We start from the raw sequence: 12841 nt of genomic DNA, 5'->3' as shown, positions 1-12841 counted from the left end.
ACATAACAACTTCAAAAATCAATGAAATGACTCCAAAACTATTTTTCAGTTTGGTCCACTTTCACTTGCCCTAATTCAAATGCTCAAGTTCCAATGACCAAATGGTTTTAAACTATAGTTTTTATATTGGGTATCAGTAGTGTCTAGCATTTTTTAAACGTGTCGCTTTATGATTGGTTAACAATATTTCATAAAAATTATTATATTAAACTATATGAGACCTGATACTTAATTGTATCAATAACAATATTGATATGTAAGAGGGTATTAGTACTGGTCTTTAGCATTTCTCTTTTATAAACTAGGGCAAAAAATATTTACTAATTTATTTGTACATATTGATATTAATAGTAAAAGATGAAGCTCGGACCTTATGAACACATCCTTTCAATCAATAAATGATACTTTAATATCATTTAGCCATATTTGAATATGATCAAAACAAAGGAAAGGAAAGCAAAATTTTGAGCTTTTGACATTACATTATATATTATATATATTAATTGTTGAGTATGGACCACTCTATTATTATCAAGAAAACGAAAACAAATAAAAGATTTGGTACTACTATAGCCTCTTGCTTGTCTATTAGTACTGTGGAAGTCAATTCTTGGCACATAGCACAGCATGTTGTTAAAGTAATGATGGTCAGGGCAGTGATTGTGAACTGAGCTGATTATAACTCCTTATTTATTAATAGTTTTATATATTAGAAAAATTTATAATAAATTAAAGTTGTGTTGGGTAACATTTTTGTTTTCAAATTTTTTAATAATAAAATAAATTTTGTTTTTTAAAAATTTATTTTATAACTACTTTTATTTTTCAATTTTTAGAACAGAATACAAAATTGTATTTTGTAAATTTTATTTTTATTTGTTGATTTTTTTTAAGTTGGGTCTGGGGCCGAGTACAAGGCCCAGGTTGGGGTCGGAGTGGATCGTGGTCCCGATTCTGGTCTAGGGCTGGATATGGGTCGACGTCAGGGTTCGGGTTGTGTTGGCTAAATTTTATATGCTTCATTAATTTATTGTATAGATTAATCTATCTCCATAGATCTCAAAACTTTATCTAAGTTAAATAAATTGAATGCATTGTGAATTTACTACTTAGGTAAAAGAATTAATTATTGAACGCTTCACCTTAACTACATGTAATAAAAAGATTGGGATAATTGACTGCTTCAACTTTATCTGCGGGATTAATAGTTTGATTAGAAATTGAAATTATATTCACTAATAGGAATTAGGAATTATGAATGATTACTGAGGGTGACAAATAACCTTTAACTAGTTTCTCTTCGTAGTCTCACTTTTAATTTATTTTTATTTTTATTTATGCTATTTTACTCTAAACCTCAAAATCCCCATTTTTTAACTTTTGTCACTAATTTTTGAGTAATTAAATAAACATAGTCCTCGTGGGATCGACCCTTACTTAGAATTATACTAAAATAATTGGAGATATTGGAAATAAATATTAGTAAATTTGTTGCGGCTTAAGACACGAATCAAATTTTTGGCGCCGTTGTCGGGGACTATTATTTTATTTTATTATTCATCTTTAATTTTTTTACTAACTTGTTCTTCGAGTTGTGGTTTTAATTTTCAACATGGCAATGTACCATCAATAATACTGTGATCCATATTATATCTCGCCACAAGTGTATCAATATAATCATTACTACGACACTTACACATACAATAAACAATGGTGAGATTATTCTAGCACTTCATACAGTGGGATCAATCAATATGTTCAACTAACTTCTTACTATTCTCGTGTAGCACCAAAAGATCAAGATCATTCTCTTATTAATCTGCTCAACACTTTGGAGGCTTCTACTACTCGGATGCAACAAAATAATGCACAATTTTAACAACCTTCTCATGTTGCACCATATAGTGAAAAACCAACTGCTGCTGGGCTGATTAAAATGTTAGCAACTAATACCTTGCAGTTTCAATAAAGCTTTCATGAAACTATGCAGAGCCTTCAACAATATTTGCAAAAGTTAGAGAATCTTGTAGAGTCAATGGAAACATCTATGAATGGTCATGAAATTCAAAGTTCAAATACTTTACATGCAAATGTAGAAAGTAACCCAATGAAGAATGTCAAGGCCATAACACTTCAAAGTGGTACACAACCTGAATCACCACCACACCAAGAAGTACATAAGTTGATTCCAACTAAAAGAGTTAACTATTCATCCCTTGAAGGATCATCTCCACCAAAGGTTGAATCTCCTACTTTAGTTGGTCCACCATCACTGAAAAAGCCATACAAACCAATTGTACCAACTTATGTCACTCCTCCACCTTTTCCAAGTAGATTAAAAAAATCTAAGAAAGAGGAGCCCATCAAGGAGATTCTTGAAACTCTTCCTTCAATGGCCAGTCTCTTCACTTTTGTAGCATTGGTCATAAATCTACTAATGTAGTCCTTTAAGGGCTCTCCTGGTATCTGTTTTACTTTAACTAGGTGCTCTAACTGACCTGGGAGCTACTTGAAAGAGGAGAACTGTGCGTGAAACTCCGCCATAAAGGAGTTCCATGAACTGAACTTCCCTGGAATAACTTGAAGTACCACTACTAGGTGGCCTCCACCAAGGTAGTTGAAAAAAATTCTACATCGTACATCACCTCTTACAACTTGTAAATCTATTTGCATCTCAAAGTACTTGATATGAGAGAGTGAATTTTCTTTGCCCGTATAGATCTTCCATGTGGGCATTTTGAACTTGTGCGGAAGATCGAGGGCCTTGATTTGTGGTAAAAAGGTTTATCCTCATATTCGGTCAAGTTCTAGGTCGGCGAGTTTTGGGCAAGTTAGGCTTTGTATGAGGCTCTTAAGTTAATCTAATTAGGTATGCACTACTGGATCAACTTGACCTGCCTATTGACCGACCTATAAACCCCTTAGAACTTCACCAGACACATAGTTGTCCACATTAATTGGTTGAATATCAGGAAGGATGAAATGTCCATCCTAACCTCCTCTTCTGTAATTCAGATGGTATCCTAAATCATGTACGGGTCCCAACCTGTTGAAGACTAATTCACCTGGAAGCCTTATTTTTTGGACGTTATCAATAGTTGATTAGTTCGGTATATTTGTCTAAGGAAGAAAATTAAACTAATCATTCCCCCTGAGATAATAGACTGGAAAAACTTGCTCGTCTAGCGTGTGACACACAATTTGATCCTATGGCCTCATATTGGATGGTCCATTATCTTGGGTTTATTGAGTATAGTTGGTCGAACGTTCTTCTGGCCCATACTACGGTATGTTTATGATATAGGTTTCTTTCCCTCTGTTTGGATCCGGTCTAGAGCAATTATCAATCATTTCTTGTTGGGCTCTCATGATCTCCATCTATTGATCCATCCATTTTTGCTATTTGAATGCTAGATTCATAGCTGCTCGGGTATCCTCCTAATCATGGTGAAGAGTGTTGGTATGTTCTTGCATCTGCCCTAAGGAATCTCGCATATTTTACAGCTTAGTATCATCTCCAATCATGAATCATCACTCGAGGTTCTCTAATAGATATCTCCTGTAACTGGCCCAATCTCTTCGTCATGAGTAGTGGTGGTTCCAGTTTCCTGTGTGCCCTGAGTAAATCAAGCTAGAGGGTTTGTTACTCCCTGCCCTGCTAATGGTGGAACTCGTGGAGGCAAACAGGTGCTTGGATTAAGATTTGCGACCATTAAATTGCTTTGATTAGGAGGAGTTTTCACATTAGGATCTGTAGCCATTGGATTAGCTGTTTCAATAGTTTGGGACCTTTTGATAGTTACAACCATCTTCGGATGATATAGAAAGGATCAAAGCGATAAACATTGTTCTTTTCGCTCTTAATGAAAGTACAAAAATATTGACCTCGCTTTTAGCTAATGACGCTAAGTCAATTAAAGTGATGAAAATAATTGATAATAAATAATATAATTAAGCAATAAGAACATAGGATATAGAGGTTCGGCCCTATGATTATGGTAATAGTCTACTCCCATTTTACTTGTATTACTTCGAAGAATTAATAAGATCACAAGGAGCTAGCTAAGTAAGTTTCTTAATAATTCTCAAGAAAAAGTTACAATTATTTGACATCATAAGAGCTCTCTAAAAATTATAATTTTTTGGTGCTTGTGCAATGGAATGACTCCACTATTTACAGGAAAAAAAATACAATATTTAGGTTTCACAAAATTGATAAAAGTAAAAAGGAAAACTAGGAAGGTTTCCTATTATTTCTTGTCAGTGCAAGTCAATCCCATAAAATTAGGGATTTAATCAAGACCTAAATGCCAGAATATTTAAGGGAAGTATCTCTGAAGATGTTCTCACGTCGAAGTACCCTGCTCAAAAGACTTGGCATTTTTAGATAATGAGAATCTGTGTGGACAACCACGTGCAAATTTTGTCTGGATGATTTCAGCTGAAGGTGTAAACTTGACAGTTTTAAGTAAAAAGTTCTCTAGTCGTGCCATTCAGGGAAAATTACCCGTCCAGACTTCCCGATGTTCTCTATGTGTCACCATACTAGATGCCACATCATCTTGGGTAGAATTTGGGATAAGACAACTAAAAGAGGAGTATGCTCTCCTTTTTTAAATGAAAAAGTTTCCCAAATCTAAAAGAAGATTTTTTGTTACAGGACCGAACCTCCATAAATTCTGTGTTCTTATTGCTTATTATTATTATTTTATTAGTAATTGATCATTCAACTCAATTATTTTAAAAAATTAGTGTTGTTGGCTAAATGTAAGGTCAATAATAATATTTAAATAATTAAAAATATGTGTACCTCAAAAGCTGTGTACAATTGTATACCAAGTCATCTATTCAAGTTGGCATTTAACATAATTTTTGGATAGAAATGTAAAAATTAAAATAGAATGGTAGTTTTAAGGTTTTACTACTAAACAATCAAATTATGAGGCTAAATGTCATTAATCGTATAGTTCAAACAATATTATTGACAATAAACTTATATATATATATTTATATTATGTTGAGTGACTATGACTTGGCTTAATAGTTTGCAAATCATTATTTTAACATAAATTTTGGCCTAGAAATTTGATGAAACCAATGATAATAAATTGTGGGTTTGAATGGTAAAAGGGTAAGATGGTAAAAGAGGAGAAGAGTAGGAAGCAGCAGCAGCGTAGTACACGGGAGCAATAATTTGGAAGTACGGACGACCCGACCTTCTCAGTTTGTGTTGTCCTTTCTTTGTTGTGTTTGAAACAAAGAAAGAAAGTTAAAATAGATACACAAAGTAAGCTCAATTCACGAGAGACTCTCTCTCTCCACTCACTAATTCCAATTATGTATTACATTTCTCTCCAAAACCAAATGATTCTTTCTTTCTTTCACTTACATACAATTAAGCTCAACTCACCATCTTCCTTCTTTTCTTCTTGGCTAATTATTAATTTTTACTTTGAATTTGAGATGTACGAAATCGTATTCTCTGAACTTTGTCTACCATTAAAAATTCCTCTCGAACATGGACAGAGGCAGAAGTTAAGAATAAGGGGGCCAAAAGATAAAAGAAATAATTAAGGGGGGCCAAATACATAATTTTTTGAAAAAATAAAATTTTTAACATTAAATTGCTTTATAATATTTTTGTCCAAAATTTTAGGAGGGGCCATGGCCCCCTTTGGAGCTAAAGTAGCTCTGTCCCTGCTCCCGAACTATTGAGATTGTTAAATTTAAAGACTTTTGTCTAATTTCATTCAATTTTACTGTTTCATTGATTGTTTATGTACTAAACCATGCTCCCCAGACTATGATATCTACTAAATCATGCCCCTCAAACTTTGATATGTACTAAATCAAACCTCTTAAACTTTCATGCATGTTAGAATTTTTTTACTAAAATTAGACAAAAGTCCTTAAATTTAACAATTTCAATAGTTCGGGAAGAATTTTTAACGGCCAAAAAAATTCAGAAACACGATTTAGTACATGTCAAAGTTCAGGGAGAAAAATTACTAATTAGCATTTTTTTTTTATTAATTCATTTTCCAATATACATACATTCTATTTTTCAATACTTTCCTTCTCTTAGGAATTCTAATTTTTATTAATTACATGTAGGTCCTGTATTTGTATTTGTTGTTTCTTTTGTTTTTGTTTTTGTTTTTGTTTTTTTTTTGAAATGGTTGTTTCTTTTGTCTTTAATTACAACTTTTAATTGTTTTTTTATTAAAAAAATAAATAAAAAAAAAGGTTAATTGGCTGTTAAATTATTGGAACTTAAAATTTGGTGAGCTAAACCCTTTTTACTAAATTTTTAGAAGTTAAATTGTCCAAACTTTCATTCTCTTTTGCTGTTTATTATTCCATTTACTTTGATGTGTTAAGTACCAACATAAACTGCCACTATGTACACAAATTTCATTAGTCCACTTCCTTTCAATAATTTAAATAAATAAAAGTAATTCAAAAATAATATGAAATAATTATAAAATGAAAAATAACTAAAAATTACTCTTTCTTCCCTATTTGAGTAACACCATTATCTTCTTTTTGTCTTCATCTCTTCTTAATTCTTCATCTTCTTCACCACCAGAGTACAATCGTTATTACTTTCGTTACAATCACCACCACCACCACCACACAACCAACGTCAAAACCCCCAGTCCAAAACAAAAAAAAAAAAACAAACAAAAACCTTAAAATCATTCTAAATTTAAATCTAAAACTCTAATTTATATTTCTAAATCTGAATCTTTCAAATCAAAAAGTACAAATCTTAATCAAATCTATCCAATGGTGTTAAATGCTTCCACCAAACTAGTCAAAAAAATATTGCGAAATGTTGTTCGCATTTCCGTAAGCAGGACACGTGGATTTTAATCAAGAAAAGCTAAGGAGTCATTAGTTGCCCAGTTTCCTCAATTGATGCTTCAAGAAAATAAAGGCACCAACTTCGCGAGAAGAGGTTCCGTGATAGGGAGCTCCCTGACTGCTAATAACGCAGAAGGTATCTGTTAACCACCATCTCCCTCGGTTCCAGGAACCCACACCATCTACTACCGCGAAGAGTATGGGTTTTCCCAAAAGGCCAAGGCACTTTGAGGATGCGTTAGTCCAAGATATGCCCTTAACCCACAGAAGCCTTGCCTATACGTGCCAGACTACGGACCTAGTAACCAAGCTTTTTCAGGTATGGCGTCAGAGGCTATCTCCCACGACACGCTATCATACAGAGCATGCATGTCCTTGTGTACCTAACAGAATGATCCAACGGCTAGGGATAAGGGAAATTCAAAAAGGAGAAGCCCTGAGGTGACAGGCGTCCGTGGCCCAATTCATACAATCTGACGTCGTTAAATGCCATATGGGAAATACGCCACCTACCAAATCAATGGTCAAATTTCACCCTAACGCCGATTTATCCAAGGCAACACATGCATAAAAGTTAGCCTTTAAATACTCCCAAAAAAGCACAAGGAGGAAAGACCTATGGTTTTGGGATGGAAGACTTATCCTTCCTCATCCTAAGTTGAATTTAAGGTTGTTCAAGTGTGTTTGTGATGTTTTTGTGAGCTGTGAGGTTTGAATTGAAAAATTAAGTTTTGAACCTAGTTTTGGTTCAAGCATGGTGATTTTGTGATTTCATTGTAATTCTTAGTTTTGGATATTTGGACATATTGTTTTTATATTGTTAAACTGTTCTGGAGAGTTTGAACAGGTTTGGAGGAGATTTGGTTCGGTTTTAGAGCAAAAACCCGAGTTTCCATTTTTCTACAGTAGGAAACCGGTTAACCGAATGGACCATGTTACAGGTTGCTTTATACATATTCTCCTGAGTATCAATCAAGCTTGTGTACTCAAAGTATCTTGGCTCTTGAGTTCTTCTTTTCTTTGTAGATTCACTCCGACTTAGAGCTTTAGAACTTCTTTTGCCTTGAGAATCGCTTACGTTCGATTCTGGAGCTTCCATTTGTTGATTTGTCTGTCAGGGAGTGGCACTATATCTGGTTTGTGCCACCCTAAAGTTAGAGAAACTTGCCTGTCCAGTTGGTTGTACGAAAGTACCAGGTCCGTAAACGGTAGGTGTTGTGAATGTAGAGAAAAAGGTTTACTGGTGAATGATATGTTTATTTGGAGGGCAAGTTTACTTTATCACCTGCGTTGAAGCAATCATTTATAATGTTTTGTTTTGGGAATTGTGTTGAACGCTTGGGCAATGCCCTGACGCTATGTGATTCGAGAGGCTTACGTCTTCCCAAAGAATAGAGTTTGACTTTGACTTTAGTGTTCTTTTGGGATTAATTGTGCACTCTCGGACGCCCCCTCGTGCGTTGAAGAAAATACTAAAAACTTATTATGTTAATATTAATCTCCAAAATGCTTGTGTGGGTCCTATAGAAATGTGGTATATTCTTCACTTGCCACGTATTTGGTGAAAAGTACGGATACCAATAGCACAAACTTATTTTTTGTACAAAATTTAACATAAATTTTAAATCTTATATAAGAGATGGTATTATTTTCAGTATTGTAAATATTTAATTTTTTTAAAATAATACCCTTAAAAGGGTGTATTAACGACTTTCCCTATATTTGTCCACTAACTTCAATTAAATAATTGTGGTCACCTATTATGATTTTAATGTCTGATAATTAGATGGATGTGTCACCTGACGCATAATTAAAATTGAATTTTAATAAAATTTATTTAATGCAATTTAATTTAACCAGTTTACAATGTCTGAGATAAATTAATATTTAAATAAAATTAAATAAAAACGTGGTTATCATTAATTGACGAGTGGCAATATAAAAAATCTTCCTTTAAATTGAAAATAAATAGTATTTATCCATAAATTATAATTCTGGTAGAGTTTGTCTTTTGAATTTTTCTCTATTACAAAACTTTTTTTTGAACTTTAAAAATTGTTGTAAATATCTCTTACAGTTACGTTATGTTTTTTATTTAAACAATTTGTTAATATAACACTAACATAATCTTAGTTTTATATAATTTAAGAGTCTAGATAAAAAATAAATATATAAATAGTAATTTATTAATAAATTATGAGAGCATACATATATGTTTTTAGAATTATTATTTGTAAGTTTAATATCAATAAACTAAATTTTAGATAGCTTAAAATTGTCAAAAAAGCTTTTTATATAATAATTATACCTATAACTCATAAACAAATTATTTTAAAAAATGAGCAAAATATAACTACAAAGGATATTTACAATAATTTACATAGTTAAGTGAGAATTTTATAAAGAAAAATTCAAGAAACAAAACTTTACAAATGTCATAATTTAGGGGTAAAATTCAATTTATTCTTAAAAAATTACCATATATTATTATTTATTTATTTTTTTTTTTCAAATTTACGGTTTGGGTTTCTAAAGTAGTTTCTATGTGGGTTGCTATACGATTTTAAGTTGCTTTAAGTTGTTCCGTTAATTGCAATAAGAGTTTTTATGTAAAATTTCGTAAAAATGTAAAAAAAATAATTATTTTAAAGTGTAAAAATAGAAAATTTCAAAATTATTTTTTTTTAAAAAAAAAATACAAGGTTTAATCTTACCACCACATGATCCAATCCAAAAATATTTAAGAAAGAACATTGCCAAACTATTGATATTTTGAAGGGTGATTATTGCAATAGAACCAGCTAAAAAGGAGTAGCCAGTACTAGTAGGACACACCAACAACATATAGTATAGTTTTGAATTGAAGCCCATGAACGCATGGACAACATTTGCAGGCTCTCTCACCTGCAAAGAGATTTGAAATTACTACAATTTAATCATTTTCTTTTCTTTTTTGAAATTACAAGGATTTGGAATCTCTAACAATAGATTCACCAACAGCATAGAGCAATGAGTGACTACCATACCATTATTATTATATGAATTTCTTATTCGATATTAAACTTAACTTTGATATAATATTTATGGAATATAATATATTTCTCTCAATTGTCATAAAATAGTGGGTTATTCGAAGAAAAAGAAAAGAAAAAACTGAAAAAGATTTGTGAGTTTGATATGTACAAAAGAATCCGGGTCTAGTATTAGGTCTGACCATTTCATCATCAAAACAGAAACATAGTGATTGTTTACTATTTTTTCTTTTTGCAGAGGAAAAGCCATAAGTGGCCAGTGAATCCCGTGATACTTTAATCTGCCCACATAAAGATAAAAATTATGGCATTTTTATCATCACAGTCAGTCACTCCTCTCACTCTCACTCTCACTCTACCCCCACACCATCTCTCTTTAATCCTTCTTTTGTCTCTATCCTCACATCTCCACTATTATTATATCTCATAACCCATTTCAATCTACACTATTCACAACACTATTCTTTCTCTTTCTATCTATAGGACCGTATTCCTATAAAAACTCTCGTTTGGGTCAAAAGGGTAGTAGGGAAATGACAAGTTCGAGCTCATTTTTGAGGCAGTTGAGTAGTGGGAAGAGTGAGGATTGGAAATCGACATCCAAAAGGTGGGGTGGGAACAGCAAGTGTAGGAGTAGTGTAGGTGGTGGTGTCAAAACCATGGGTTATGGTGTTAGCCAGTGCGAAGGGGGTTTGTCCCAAATGGAAGGTATGAACATGTATGGTGGATTTGGGACAGAAAATGGTGGTGGGTTGGTTATGAGGAAAAGAGTGATGGTTGTGGTGGATGAGTCTTCTCACTCGAAACATGCCATGATTTGGGCACTCACTCATGTGGCCAACAAGGGTGATTTGCTCACTCTCCTTCATATAGTTCCTTCTTCCCATAAGGTGGTTGTCTCCTCTGAAAGGGCTTCTTCTGACTCTTCATCCTCTGCTTCTTCTGACTCTTCATCCTCAACTTCTCCTTTTCTTGCCAACTCACTTGGGTCACTTTGCAAGGCTTGCAAACCTGAGGTGCATTTCCACCCCTCTCTCTCTCTCACCATATTTGCTGCTCAAGATGAGAGTTTTACCAAATGGGTGCTCATTGTTTTCTGCATTAAGTCATATTGTCTTCACTTTGCTTAAATAAAGCTTTAGGTATGTTTCGTGGATATGGTAAGAACAAGATATAGCAAGAAGAAATTTTTGTTACATACATTTGGTAGATCCCTCTTGAACTTGAATCTTTAGTTTCTTGCTTTGTGTTTTTTTGGTTAGTTCTTTTAGCATTTGTTTTTCCCTGTCGTTTTCTCTTCTTTAGAGGTAGAAGGGCAATCATTTTTTTTTTTGTCAGCCTCTCTTTTCCTTTTCCTTTTTCAGTCGGTCCATATAACTTTTCAGTGCACACCATTTTTGTTATTTTCAGATAAAAGTAAAAGAAAAATGGTAATGGGGGAACAGGAATAGAAGATGCTGTGTGTTGTCCCTTGAATTGAGTTGAGTTAGTCTAGTCTAATCAATTACTAGTCCTGATTAGGCTAGAAAGTGCTACGTTTAACTGGCTACTTCATTCAGGTTGAAGTGGAAGCTTTGGTGATTCAAGGACCAAAGCTGGCTACAGTAATGAACCAGGTGAAGAAGCTAGAGGTTTCTGTGCTAGTTTTGGGTCAGAAGAAAACCTCTCCATTTTTCAGCTGGTGGGTCCTATTACTCCCCAAGTTCCAATAAACAAAAAACAATAAAAAATAAAAAATAAAAACCTTTTATTTTTTTGGGTCTTTAAAGATAATTAATTTTGTTTTTGTTTTTTTTTATGCAGCTTATGTGGGATGAACAGCAGGACTGAGGAGTTTGTGGAGCAGTGTATCAACGGCGCAGATTGCATGACTATAGGAGTGAGAAAGCAGAGCAGAGGAGTGAGTGGTTACCTAATCAGTACCAGATGGCAGAAGGATTTTTGGCTCTTGGCTTAAGTTTAGTTACTTCAAGTCCTGCTATTTAGTATTAGCTCTAATTTTAATACTTTGTAACTACTAACTAATGTCTTTCTTTCTCTCTGTAATAACTTTGATCTAATCTAAATTTAAATAAATTAAAAGTATTAGTTCCATTGCATTTGTATTTTGTATGGTACAAGAAAGTAGGACCGAGCAAATAGGCCATGAAAATGGAGTCAAGATTTAAAAATGATTGCTTTGTTATTCATTAATGGATGTTAAAATGGTTGTGGTTCTTATGAAAGTTAGCATGAAATTTGCATTTTTCATGCTACTTCATTATATTTTCTTCTTATAAACTATTTTGTCGGTACTAATAGCATCACTTGTCAAAACATCTAAATAAAAGTTTAATTGTACAAGATCTGTTAGATAATCTAGTCATTCATCGTTAATGTGATTATAAAATATATAAGATGAATTAACTATTCCTCTTATTCTCAATTAGTTTTGAGATAGAAACTCATTTAATTTATCCCAAATTCTAATGTGGTATAAGAGGAAAAAAAAAAAATCTTTTAAAGTAAAAAAGATCCAAAAAGTAGAGCAAAAAGAGCCACTCTACTCCTCCCATTGCCAATTAGTTTTGAGATAAAATCTCATTCACCTCATCTCAAATTCTAACAAGATCCTATATTTAATGTATGCATGGTTGGTGCTGAAATAAATTTCAAACCTAGATACAATAAAAAAAACACCAGAGGACGGAGAAATCTCAAGACTTACTTGAACTCTCACCCTTCCACGACGAAGGTTGAGAAGTGGCTCAAGTCGAAGAAATCACAAGATCCTTATCCTTAAGTATCGAGGGTCCCTGAGTATGAAGAGTTAGGATTTTCAGAAAAAAAAAAAAAAAAAAAGAGATTTTTTTTCTTATTTTTAAATTTTTTAAATATTTAAAATTATTTTTTAATTATTAATATTAAGTGGACCAATAAAATTTTGTCATATATACATTTGT

The 12841-nt window shown here is 32.9% G+C and overlaps 1 protein-coding gene across 1 annotated transcript; it reads left to right on the top strand.

Annotated features, from left to right (window-relative positions):
• Positions 1 to 10233: 10233 nt before the first annotated feature.
• Positions 10234 to 11998, top strand: LOC115702315 (uncharacterized). The gene is made up of 3 exons (XM_030629761.2): positions 10234 to 10915; positions 11459 to 11580; positions 11703 to 11998. The coding sequence occupies exons 1-3, from the start codon at positions 10433 to 10435 to the stop codon at positions 11854 to 11856; spliced, it is 759 nt and encodes a 252-aa protein (XP_030485621.2). The 5' UTR covers positions 10234 to 10432; the 3' UTR covers positions 11857 to 11998.
• The last annotated feature ends 843 nt before the right edge of the window (positions 11999 to 12841 follow it).

The sequence above is a fragment of the Cannabis sativa genome, chromosome X (assembly GCF_029168945.1).
Source record: "Cannabis sativa cultivar Pink pepper isolate KNU-18-1 chromosome X, ASM2916894v1, whole genome shotgun sequence".
NCBI classification, from domain to species: domain Eukaryota; kingdom Viridiplantae; phylum Streptophyta; class Magnoliopsida; order Rosales; family Cannabaceae; genus Cannabis; species Cannabis sativa.
This window is presented reverse-complemented; position numbering and strand designations above follow the sequence as displayed.